Genomic DNA, 12,460 nt, shown 5'->3' with positions numbered 1-12,460 from the left:
TCACTTTTAAAAAGGAAAAATGGAAGTCATAATCTTCATTCTATGGACATTTTGCAATTTGTTGTTCCCAAAGTACGGACTGAATTGGGAAAGAAAGCTTTTAGGTTTTAGGCACCTACTGCTTGGAATAATGTACAATCTGAACTTCAAAACTTAGTTACCTTGAATGAGTTTAAGGCCCTGGTGAAATCGCTGCAGTCCAGGTTGTCTGTGTTCAAGTGTTTTGTTTGAGCAAGTTTTAATTTTGTTAATGTATGTGTTGTCTTTTACTATAACTGTCTTGCTGCTATCTTGGCCAGGTCTCCCTTGTAAAAGAGATCTTTGATCTCAATGGGACTAACCTGGTTAAATAAAGGAAAATAAAATAAATATGTAGCACAAGAAGCACTAAAAATGTGCTTTAAAAAAATCCCCTGAGTCACCTGACTCATGACTACCTCATGAAAAGATAAGATAATTTCTTTATCTCTGGCAAACAAATATGTTTATAAACTATAATAACTTCCTTAACAGGAAAAACAATTAGCAAGAGTTGCATAAGAGACAGAGGCAGTACACCTGCCTGTTTCAGAGCTATTGTACCTGTCTGGTAAGTCTGATGTAGCCCCTCCTCTCTCTCTGTAGTCCTGCTGCACTATTCGGAAATGACGACTGAAATGGGGATTGGCTAACAAACGCCCTGCCTCCCAGCCTACACACATAACACACCTCACATCACGTAGATAGGTTTTCTTCCTTGTAGAGACAATCAAAGCTGTGAGTCGCTCTCTCTGGTGAGTTCAGCAGTAGTTTGCAGAGGTGCTGTTGAAGTGAACGCGATGGGGAAGATAGAGTGGGCGATGTGGGCCAATGAGCAGGCTCTGGCTTCAGGACTCAGTGAGTATAAAACAAGGTTTCTCTTTAAAAAAAAAAAAAGTTTCATAGAAATTACTGTCTGATTAACTTACATAAGCATTTTAATTAAAATAGAATATATATATTTTTTATAGCCTTATAACTATATTTCAATCAACTGTAAATTCAAACCTGTCTGCATTTCAAAGTCAAGTCGTTATATAAATTTAACATGGGCTTGTATCTGGTATGTCGTTTTCATTTTTTATCTTTCTGCTTCCTTCTTTCAGTTCTCCTCACTGGAGGAATTGTGGGGGTGGCTGGCCAGTTCAGAGGATTTGAGTTTGCTGCTTATGCTGTGTATCCTTTAATACTTTGCATAAGAGTTTCATCTAAAGAAGTGACACTCAAGTTGTCTCTTTATGAAAATGATCACTATCCAGAGTCCTGCTTCAAAGATTTTACTATCATGAATCACGAGCCTATAAGTGCAGATGTGATTTAGGGGAGTTGAGTAAGTTTAAGACACTACCATTATTGTCTTTTGGCAAGTTAACATTCAAACCTGGCCTTATATTCTATTGAACCAGTATATAATAAGTCTTGTCTACTTCTATTTGGATCATTATCATTTTTTATTGGTAAAAACACAACATAGTAGAAGTAGATTGTTGTCATCTTGCATTTTTGCAAGATTTCCTATCATAGTTATTGTGACTATGTGACTAGTGAGATGAAAACAGCCTTGACAGATAACTAGTGCTGCTGGGGCATTTGTGTGTCTACTTGAGTATCCCAGAAGCAAGAGGGCCAAGGGCACAAGTATGGAGAGAACGTAAGTGATATAGTTTAGTTTTTTTTGCAACATGTAGGCTGTACTTTATTGGACAAGGTATGTAGTGATTGCCGTTGAAGCTAATTGACCACTCCTGTGTCTTGTTTTTCACTCAGGGGCCAGTACTGCTTCACCGTGTGTGTGAAATCCTTTGGGCCGGTGACAAGGAACTACTATGTCAGAGCGTTTTTACACGCTGCGTGAGTTCATTATATCAGCCACTTTCCTTTGCTAAACAGCATTCCTCTCATGCACAGTCTCCAACAAGAGGCAAACGACTTGTTTTTATGTTCTTGTGCTCAAATTCCCTCTCTGTCTTTCGTAGAATCTGTGTACCTGGAGGTTTTATGCTCGCTACTGTCCTCGGATGTGTCTGCCTCGGCATTGCCAGCCTCATCTACCTTGTAGTAAGTTTGCAGCTTTTACCGTGTGAATCTCCAGTTATAGCAGGTTAAATATTGTCAACTTTGACAGTTGGCAGAAACAAGGAAATGGCAACAAGGAACAGATTTTTTCATAACTCTGTTGAGCCATGGCCCTGTAGTTGTGAAATCTGACCAGTTAGGGGTGTGCCTGCATGAAGTCTTTAACAGAAAAAGATGTGACAACCAAAGTTAATAAAGCTTTCCAGGCAGTAACTTGATCTTACTCTACTGACTTGTATTCTTTGTCATCTTCTTGCTTACAGGCAGCTATCAGAGGTGAACACTGGGAGCCCATTCTTCCCAGGAAGGAGGTGACGCGACGAGAGCCAGTTGATAGCGTGAAGAATCCTCCCCAGAATCCACCACCAAGACCTCCTCCTGAGACGCGCAGGAAACGGGTAGAGGACCTGGAGGGAGCAGCCTATGACAACCCCATCCCTGTTGTAGACTAACCAGTCCATTGTCCCATCCTCTGTAACCCTTCCCCTATACATGTCTGCCTGAGATCTTGGTACAGTTTAACCCATCAAAACCAGTCACAGTGGGACGTCATCAGATTCTGTGAGCTTTGACAAATTAATAGTTTTCTAAAGTTAAGTGACTGGAAGTTGGGTGTGCACCTTCTTACCTCAACCTGCAGAGAAGTACCTTGAAAACAATGTAAATTATTCGTAGCAATAATTGAGAATTCAAAGAAGGATGTTTGAAGTGAATTTTATTTTGAAGGAGAAAAAAACAAAACATGCCACTGAAGATAAACGCGTATGTTATAGCTGCTAAGTGACAACCAAAAACAAAAGTTGTCAAAAGTCAAAAGACTGCAGGTGATGTTGGTATTTTTACTGCTGTTATAGAAGTTATAAAAGAGCAAACCAATACCTGGTCTCTGTGCCAATCACCATACTGTATATTTTAAACTGTGTTGCATCCACTGTATTGTGTTGCCATACATAGACCTTACAATATATTGTATTATGTACTTACACTCTGTTCTTAACCCCTGTGTGTTTGTGTATTTCTTGAGGTCAACTAATCACAATAGGGCTATGTGGCGCTCTTTGCTTGGATTAAATTGACATATTGGGTTTTGGCTGTATCAGACTGATATTAAGCATTTATTATTATTATGTGTATCGTACTGTACGTTGATGTCTTGTAAATAAATCCCTTGTGCCCTTTGAATCATGATCTCTCCTGGTTTCCCTTCAATGATTATTTTAAGTAATGACATTTGCAACTTCCCCTTTCGCAAACACACTGGATTTCAAGATATCAGAATTTCCCTCTGTCATCTCAAGGGTTTCCTTTCACTCCTTGTTTGTTACATTGCCATCCTTTGTTGGCTCATGATGGAAAAAAAATGCATCTGACTGGTTGTCAGACAAGTTCTGCATGCTTGTGTCATTTCTATTCTCTTTCTTTTTGTTGGCTGTTGGTTGATCTGTTAAGCAGCTGTTGTCTGTGTGGATACCACAGAGGTACAATGATACTTCCCCATTTGAGTTTGTGGGGCTGTTACATGTGAGACACACCACCAATGTACAGCACTTATTGGATTTACAGTGTTATTATTATATATGAATGCTTCTCACAAATACTTCTAAGTAAGATTCATATAGTGTCTTGTATAAAATATGCTTGTTTATTTTTGTTTGTTAGTTTTTTTTTACCAATAATCAACACAATAATATCACAATAAGATGTAGTTTTTCAAAATTTAGTGTATTTTCCAGCTTATGCTGAACTCATAACAATAAAAGTTATTTAAAACTTGCTTGTCTAGTTTAGGCAGTTTTACCCATGATACTGTTAATGTTAATGCTGCCACCTCCTGCTGCATGAAAGAACTACAAATAGACTGAGTTGATGTGGAGCAGTAGCCTATGTGTTTTTAGGCATAGTGAGGCAAAACAAGTTAATTTATACAGAACAATTCATACACTGAGGCTTTTTCAAAGTACTTAAAAAGCTTAACTTTAAAAGAAATTAAAAACAATAGAGTCCAAAACAAATTTACAAATTAAAAGTGTATCAAATAAATAGCCTATTTAGAACGACTTAAAAAATATGAAAGAGAAAGGAAATTATAACATCAGAACTTAAACAAGTGAGAACCACCAACTGAGAGGCAATTACAGGACCGTATGAGTATGAATACAACTGTATGGTTTTACTTATACCTCCTGTTATTATTTGCTTATGGCTTTAAAGGGACTATTTGTGAGAATCAGAAATTGCTTGTTAACAGTGACACCTGTGGCCGTTAAGTCAACGAAAGTCAGCGCCCTGTGCTCGCTCTACATAGACATGAACGAGCATCGCTCAAAACAGTGAGGCGACACACGTCAGCTAAAACCATAATATCACTCTATATTTCACCTGGTTGGCAGTAATGTTAGCTGACCAGACGAAGGTCTCTCCATGAATCAATGCTGATACTTTGTTTTCCTGCTTCAGCCTCCCGACCGCAGTCAGAAGGAAGACACCGGAGTTTTGGTCGGAGACGATAACGTTACTCGCTGCGGAGCCCCGTCACTTCACAAGACACGGGAAACCTCTGTTGGTCTGGAGGAGCTGCAGCAGTTATTTCTGCACAAACGTCCACTGTACATTCACTAGATATTCTCAGAGCTAAACTTAACTCTTCTGCAGTGTGTAGTGTGCGCGCATGTACGTGAGAGGTGGAGTGAGAGAGCGAGTGAGAAGGAGCGCAGTGTGTGAGTGAAGGCAGGCAGGCAGGCAGAGGAGCAGAGACTCCAGCCCTGGAGACCAAAGTTACGGTCTCCCCTGCGTCGTCCGACCACGGCCAACACTGTTTTGCAAGACGGGCTTCACTAGATATAACTTTGTGGTTTGGTGCTTCCATGTAGTTTGTGTTGGAGTCTTGTCTGATCAGCGTAACCACACGCGAGCGCGCATATGCTAGCGTGCATGGGACACCGACCCGGGTGATGTTTTTTAAAACTTTTTTTTAGACATTTTTGTTCCAACATTTTTCAAACCTTCTTTGATATTTTTTAGACAGTATTTTCCAGCATTTTTCAAATGTTTTTTTTCAGAGTTTTTTTTTTTTACCCTTTTCAGACATTGTTTAGACTTTTCTTTTCCAATATTTTTCAGACTTTTTTTTAAACATTTTTTCAGACATTTTTCAGAGTCTTTTTTTCCAGCTTTTTTTTTTTTCTACAGTTTTCAGACATTTTTAGACATTTTTTACGGACGTTTTTCAGACTTTTTTCCTAACATTTTTCAAACTTTTCTTTTACATTTTTTTCAGACATTTTTCAGACTTTTTTCCGAGCATTTTTCCAACTTTATTTTAGACATTTTTTTCAGACTTTTTTCAGACTTTTTTTTCTCTAACATTTTTAAAACTTTTTTTTTTTTTTACCTTTTTCAGACATTGTTTAGACTTTTCTTTTCCAACATTTTTCAAACTTTTTTTTCAGACTTTTTTTCCAGCATTTTTCAAACTTTATTTTCAGACATTTTTCAGACTTTTTTCACTTTTTTTTTTTTTTTTTTTACCTTTTTCACATATTGTTTAGACTTTTCTTTTCCAACATTTTTCAAACTTTTTTTTAGACTTTTCTTTCCAACATTTTTCAGACTTTTTTTTCTTTATGTATTACTTGCTCTCTCAGTTCTGATTTAGCTTATTTTCTGTTTTATCGTTATTTTAATGTCTCATTTAATATTTTGACCATAGAGAAAATAGTTGGAAAAATTAGACACTTGGCTAACAATGTCATATTTACAATGATCACTATTATTAAACTAGTTATTGATGCAATTCTCCATCTGTCCTGTAGAGGGCAGTAAACACCCAGAAGTGTTGAAACATGCCAAACACACGTCATTGTTGTAACCATGACATGATTTCGGGAAAAAATTATAGACTTATAGCTAACAAATATGCACATTATGCAACTTACCTCTCTCTTGTTTTGAGGTAAAGACAATTATCTATTCATTTTTTATCAAATTTTGGACAAATGTGAATGTTTAAAACCAATACAGTCTATAAAATGAATACACTTGAAGCACAGGATCACTGACATCACCTTTTTATTATACCAAGCTAAGATCTACTTTGCATGAACTTTATGCCTTGTCAAAATCATAACGCATGACTGAAAGGATTTATTACTTTGCTATTTATACCAACCAGTTGAAATACCTTAAATCTGCTAACAAGCTGGCTGTCACGTTAGAAGATCACTGGGAAGTAGTCAACAACACCAACCTGAAGAAAACACAGACTAACAAGGTCTAATAGGGTACAGCGGACATGTTTACTAGCCTTTAAATTGGAATATACATAATATAGCTAACAAATCTGCACATTATGCAACTTGCCTCTCTCTTTTTTGAGGTAAAGACAATTATCTATTAATTTATTATCATATTTTGGACAAATATGAATGTTTAAAACTAATAAAGTCTATAAAAACAAATACACTTGAGCAGTCATGAAAAGAGATTTGCTTTGTGTTATGAAGCAAAGGATCAACTTGCTTTTATATCAAGCTAAGATCTACTTTGCATTAACTTTATGCCTTGTCAAAATCATAATGCATGACTGAAAGGATTTATAACTTTGCTATTTATACCAACAAGTTGAAATACCTTAAAGCTGAACTCTACACTTAATATTTATTCAAGCCACAATTCAATCAATACAATCCACATCCATTTTTCAGTTGCTCAGGTTAATGTTAATAGTTGTGACACAATGTCACCAGCATCTTAGGTTGTAGGCCTATTATTTGTCACAACAGTATGCTCATTTAATATGTGAGCTGTTTATACCAACCAGTGAATTCTACACTTAATATTTATTCATACCATAAAACATCCACAAGCTATGGTTCACAACATTGAGTCTGTATATCCTTTTTCTTGTCATCTTGAACACACAAATCTTGTCCATGAGTAGTGGTTGGCATTGAATTGTTGTAACCAGGACATGATTTGAGAAAGGTTGTCTTGGTGTTGGACAAAGTTTTTTGTGATATTCCATGAAACTATGGGGTTTTTACTCTCTTTTTAGTACTGTTTTACCCAACACACTCTCTTGCCAATGTCCCATTTTACTAGATAGGTGATGCAGACAATGAAGCAGAGAAAATCTCACCTGATGAAGAGGCAGAAAAACCAGATGGAAATAAAACTAGCAAACGCCCTGCCTCCCAGCCTACACACATAACACACCTCACATCACGTAAATAGGTTTTCTTCCTTGTAGAGACAATCAAAGCTGTGAGTCGCTCTCTCTGGTGAGTTCAGCAGTAGTTTGCAGAGGTGCTGTTGAAGTGAACGCGATGGGGAAGATAGAGTGGGCGATGTGGGCCAATGAGCAGGCTCTGGCTTCAGGACTCAGTGAGTATAAAACAAGGTTTCTCTTTAAAAAAAAAAGTTTCATAGAAATTACTGTCTGATTAACTTACATAAGCATTTTAATTTAATTTTTATAGCATTATAACTATATTTCAATCAACTGTAAATTCAAACCTGTCTGCATTTCAGAGTCAAGTCGTTATATAAATTTAACATGGGCTTGTATCTGGTATGTCGTTTTCATTTTTTATCTTTCTGCTTCCTTCTTTCAGTTCTCCTCACTGGAGGAATTGTGGGAGTGGCTGGCCAGTTCAGAGGATGGCAGTTTGCTGCTTATGCTGTGTATCCTTTAATACTTTGCATAAGAGTTTCATCTAAAGAAGTGACACTCAAGTTGTCTCTTTTATGAAAATGTTCACTATCCAGAGTCCTGCTTCAAAGATTTTACTATCATGAATCACGAGCCTATAAGTGCAGATGTGATTTAGGGGAGTTGAGTAAGTTTAAGACACTACCATTATTGTCTTTTGGCAAGTTAACATTCAAACCTGGCCTTATATTCTATTGAACCAGTATATAATAAGTCTTGTCTACTTCTATTTGGATCATTATAATTTTTTTATTGGTAAAAACACAACATAGTAGAAGTTGATTGTTGTAATCTTGCAATTTTGCAAGATTTCCTATCATAGTTATTGTGACTATGTGACTAGTGAGATGAAAATAGCCTTGACAGATAACTAGTGCTGCTGGGGCATTTGTGTGTCTACTTGAGTATCCCAGAAGCAAGAGGGCCAAGGGCACAAGTATGGAGAGAACGTAAGTGATATAGTTTAGTTTTTTTTTGCAACATGTAGGCTGTACTTTATTGGACAAGTTATGTAGTGATTGCTGTTGAAGCTAATTGACCACTCCTGTGTCTTGTTTTTTCACTCAGGGGCCAGTACTGCTTCACCGTGTGTGTGAAATCCTTTGGGCCAGTGACAAGGAACTACTATGTCAGAGCGTTTTTACACGCTGCGTGAGTTCATTATATCAGCCACTTTCCTTTGCTAAACAGCATTCCTCTCATGCAAAGTCTCCAACAAGAGGCAAACGACTTGTTTTTATGTTCTTGTGCTCAAATTCCCTCTCTGTCTTTCGTAGCATCTGTGTACCTGGAGGTTTTATGCTTTCTACTGTCCTCGGATGTGTCTGCCTCGGCATTGCCAGCCTCATCTACCTTGTAGTAAGTTTGCAGCTTTTACCGTGTGAATCTCCAGTTATAGCAGGTTAAATATTGTCAACTTTGACAGTTGGCAGAAACAAGGAAATGGCAACAAGGACCAGATTTTTTCATAACTCTGTTGAGCCATGAACCTGTAGTTGTGAAATCTGACCAGTCAGGGGCGTGCCTGCATGAATTCTTTAACAGAACAAGATGTGACAACCAAAGTTAATAAAGCTTTCCAGGCAGCACAGTTTATCTAATTATAATGATGCATACAACTATGTGTGAACATGTCACCTATCCTATTATTGTTGTTGGGATGGGTTTCAGGCATGCGTCACTTGATCTTACTCTACTGACTTGTATTCTTTGTCATCTTCTTGCTTACAGGCAGCTATCAGAGGTGAACACTGGGAGCCCATTCTCCCCAGGAAGGAGGAGATCCGAAAGCAAGGCCCGAGCCTGGAACCTCCCCAGAATCCACCACCAAGACCTCCTCCTGAGACGCGCAGGAAACGGGTAGAGGACCTGGAGGGAGCAGCCTATGACAACCCCATCCCTGTTGTAGACTAACCAGTCCATTGTCCCATCCTCTGTAACCCTTCCCCTATACATGTCTGCCTGAGATCTTGGTACAGTTTAACCCATCAAAACCAGTCACAGTGGGACGTCATCAGATTCTGTGAGCTTTGACAAATTAATAGTTTTCTAAAGTTAAGTGACTGGAAGTTGGGTGTGCACCTTCTTACCTCAACCTGCAGAGAAGTACCTTGAAAACAATGTAAATTATTCGTAGCAATAATTGAGAATTCAAAGAAGGATGTTTGAAGTGAATTTTATTTTGAAGGAGAAAAAAAAAAACATGCCACTGAAGATAAACGCGTATGTTATAGCTGCTAAGTGGCAACCAAAAACAAAAGTTGTCAAAAGTCAAAAGACTGTAGGTGGCGTTGGTATTTTTACTGCTGTTATAGAAGTTATAAAAGAGCAAACCAATACCTGATCTCTGTGCCAATCACCATACTGTATATTTTAAACTGTGTTGCATCCACTGTATTGTGTTGCCATACATAGACCTTACAATATATTGTATTATGTACTTACACTCTGTTCTTAACCCCTGTGTGTTTGTGTATTTCTTGAGGTCAACTAATCACAATACTGTAGGACTATATGACGCTCTTTGCTTGTATTAAATTGACATATTGGGTTTTGGCTGTATCAGGCTGATATTAAGCATTTATTATTATTATGTGTATCGTACTGTACGTTGATGTCTTGTAAATAAATCCCTTGTGCCCTTCGAATCATGATCTCCTCTGGGTTTGTATACTTTCTCATGTCTTATTTTACAAGTTTCCCTTCAATGATTACTTTAAGTAATGACATTTGCAACTTCCACTTTCGCAAACACACTGGATTTCAAGATATCATAATTTCCCTCTGTCATCTCAAGGGTTTCCTTTCACTCCTTGTCTGTTACATTGCCATTCTTTGTTGGCTGATGATGGAAAAAAATGCATCTGACTGGTTGTCAGACAAGTTCTGCATGCTTGTGTCATTTCTATTCTCTTTCTTTTTGTTGGCTGTTGGTTGATCTGTTAAGCAGCTGTTGTCTGTGTGGATACCACAGAGGTACAATGATACTTCCCCATTTGAGTTTGTGGGGCTGTTACATGTGAGACAAACCACCAATGTACAGCACTTATTGGATTTACAGTGTTATTATTATATATGAATGCTTCTCACAAATACTTCTAAGTAAGATTCATATAGTGTCTTGTATAAAATATGCTTGTTTATTTTTGTTTGTTAGTTTTTTTATACCAATAATCAACACAATAATAACACAATAAGATGTAGTTTTTCTAAATTTAGTGTATTTTCCAGCTTGTGCTGAACTCATAACAATAAAAGTTATTTAAAACTTGCTTGTCTAGTTCAGGCAGTTTTACCCATGATACTGTTAATGTTAATGCTGCCACCTCCTGCTGCATGAAAGAACTACAAATAGACTGAGTTGATGTGGAGCAGTAGCCTATGTGTTTTTAGGCATAGTGAGGCAAAACAAGTTAATTTATACAGAACAATTCATACACTGAGACTTTTTCAAAGTACTTAAAAAGCTTAACTTTAAAAGAAATTAAAAACAATAGTGTCCAAAACAAATTTACAAATTAAAAGTGTATCAAATAAATAGCCTATTTAGAACGACTTAAAAAATATGAAAGAGAAAGGAAATTATAACATCAGAACTTAAACAAGTGAGAACCACCAACTGAGAGGCAATTACAGGACCGTATGAGTATGAATACAACTGTATGGTTTTACTTATACCTCCTGTTATTATTTGCTTATGGCTTTAAAGGGACTATTTGTAAGAATCAGAAATTGCTTGTTAACAGCAACACCTGTGGCCGTTAAGTCAACGAAAGTCAGCGCCCTGTGCTCGCTCTACATAGACATGAACGAGCATCGCTCAAAACAGTGAGGCGACACACGTCAGCTAAAACCACAATATCACTCTATATTTCACCTGCTTGGCAGTAATTTTTTTAAAGACATTTTTCAGACTTTTTCTTTTTCCAACATTTTTCAAACTTTTTATTCAGACTTTTTTCAGAGTCTTTTTTTCCAGAATTTTTCAGACTTTTTTTTACGGACATTTTTTCAGACTTTTTTTCCAACATTTTTCAAACTTTTTTTTCAGACATTTTACAGTCTTTTTTTCCAGAATTTTTCAGACTTTTTCTTTTTCCAACATTTTTCAAACTTTTTTTTCAGACTTTTTTTAGTCTTTTTTTCCAGCATTTTTCAAATTGTTTTTTTCAGAGAGCGAGTGAGAACGAGCGCAGTGTGTTTTTCAGACTTTTTTTTCCAACATTTTTCCAACTTTTTTTTCAGACATTTTACAGAGCCTTTTTTTCCAGAATTTTTCAGACTTTTTTTTACGGACATTTTTTCAGACTTTTTTTTCCAACATTTTTCAAACTTTTCTTTCAGACTTTTTTCAGTCTTTTTTTCCAGAATTTTTCAGATTTTTTTTTATGGACATTTTTTCAGACTTTTCTTTATGGACATTTTTTCAGACTTTTTTTTCCAACATTTTTCAAACTTTTTTTTCAGACATTTTACAAAGTCTTTTTTTCCAGAATTTTTCAGACTTTATTTTCGAAATTTTTTTTAAAGACATTTTTCAGACTTTTTCTTTTTCCAACATTTTTCAAACTTTTTTTTTCAGACTTTTTTTAGTCTTTTTTTCCAGCATTTTTCAAATTGTTATTTTCAGACTTTTTTTTCATAACCTTTTTAGACATTGTTTAGACTGTTATTTTCCAACATTTTTCAAACTTTTTTTTAGACTTTTTTTACAGACATTTTTCAGACTTTTTTTATGGACATTTTTTCAGACTTGTTTTTCCAACATTTTTCAAACTTTTTTTTCAGACTTTTTTCAGAGTCTTTTTTTCCAGAATTTTTCAAACTTTTTTTTACGGACATTTTTTCAGACTTTTTTTTCCAACATTTTTCAAACTTTTCTTTCAGACTTTTTTCAGTCTTTTTTTCCAGAATTTTTCAGACTTTTTTTTATGGACATTTTTTCAGACTTTTCTTTATGGACATTTTTTCAGACTTTTTTTTCCAACATTTTTCAAACTTTTTTTTCAGACATTTTACAAAGTCTTTTTTTCCAGAATTTTTCAGACTTTATTTTCGAAATTTTTTTTAAAGACATTTTTCAGACTTTTTCTTTTTCCAACATTTTTCAAACTTTTTTTTTCAGACTTTTTTTAGTCTTTTTTTCCAGCATTTTTC

At 36.1% G+C, this 12,460-nt stretch overlaps 2 protein-coding genes across 2 annotated transcripts; both read left to right on the top strand.

The window, feature by feature from the left end:
* Positions 1-708: 708 nt before the first annotated feature.
* LOC119479772 (cytochrome b-245 light chain-like) lies at positions 709-3,276 on the top strand. Its single transcript, XM_037755713.1, has 6 exons — positions 709-876; positions 1,125-1,194; positions 1,595-1,669; positions 1,786-1,869; positions 1,995-2,076; positions 2,358-3,276. The coding sequence occupies exons 1-6, from the start codon at positions 819-821 to the stop codon at positions 2,544-2,546; spliced, it is 558 nt and encodes a 185-aa protein (XP_037611641.1). The 5' UTR covers positions 709-818; the 3' UTR covers positions 2,547-3,276.
* Positions 3,277-7,292: 4,016 nt separating this feature from the next.
* Positions 7,293-9,957, top strand: LOC119479778 (cytochrome b-245 light chain-like). Its single transcript, XM_037755725.1, has 6 exons — positions 7,293-7,476; positions 7,707-7,776; positions 8,179-8,253; positions 8,372-8,455; positions 8,581-8,662; positions 9,035-9,957. Exons 1-6 carry the CDS (start codon positions 7,419-7,421, stop codon positions 9,215-9,217), a joined length of 552 nt encoding a protein of 183 aa, XP_037611653.1. The 5' UTR covers positions 7,293-7,418; the 3' UTR covers positions 9,218-9,957.
* The last annotated feature ends 2,503 nt before the right edge of the window (positions 9,958-12,460 follow it).

This window comes from Sebastes umbrosus, chromosome 2 (assembly GCF_015220745.1).
Source record: "Sebastes umbrosus isolate fSebUmb1 chromosome 2, fSebUmb1.pri, whole genome shotgun sequence".
Lineage (NCBI taxonomy): Eukaryota > Metazoa > Chordata > Actinopteri > Perciformes > Sebastidae > Sebastes > Sebastes umbrosus.
The sequence above is the reverse complement of the archived record's forward strand: the minus strand, read 5'-3'. Positions and strand labels throughout refer to the sequence as shown.

Excerpts from the sequence above, each read along its gene's own strand:
- LOC119479772 (XM_037755713.1), top strand. The coding sequence starts at position 819 with ATGGGGAAGATAGAGTGGGCGATGTGGGCCAATGAGCAGGCTCTGGCT. Across the intron at positions 1,670-1,785 it reads GGCACAAGTATGGAGAGAAC|GGGCCAGTACTGCTTCACCG; the intron begins GTAAGTGATATA and ends TTTTTCACTCAG. Across the intron at positions 1,870-1,994 it reads AGAGCGTTTTTACACGCTGC|AATCTGTGTACCTGGAGGTT; the intron begins GTGAGTTCATTA and ends TGTCTTTCGTAG.
- LOC119479778 (XM_037755725.1), top strand. The coding sequence starts at position 7,419 with ATGGGGAAGATAGAGTGGGCGATGTGGGCCAATGAGCAGGCTCTGGCT. Across the intron at positions 7,777-8,178 it reads CAGTTTGCTGCTTATGCTGT|TGCTGCTGGGGCATTTGTGT; the intron begins GTATCCTTTAAT and ends ACAGATAACTAG. Across the intron at positions 8,663-9,034 it reads CCAGCCTCATCTACCTTGTA|GCAGCTATCAGAGGTGAACA; the intron begins GTAAGTTTGCAG and ends TCTTGCTTACAG.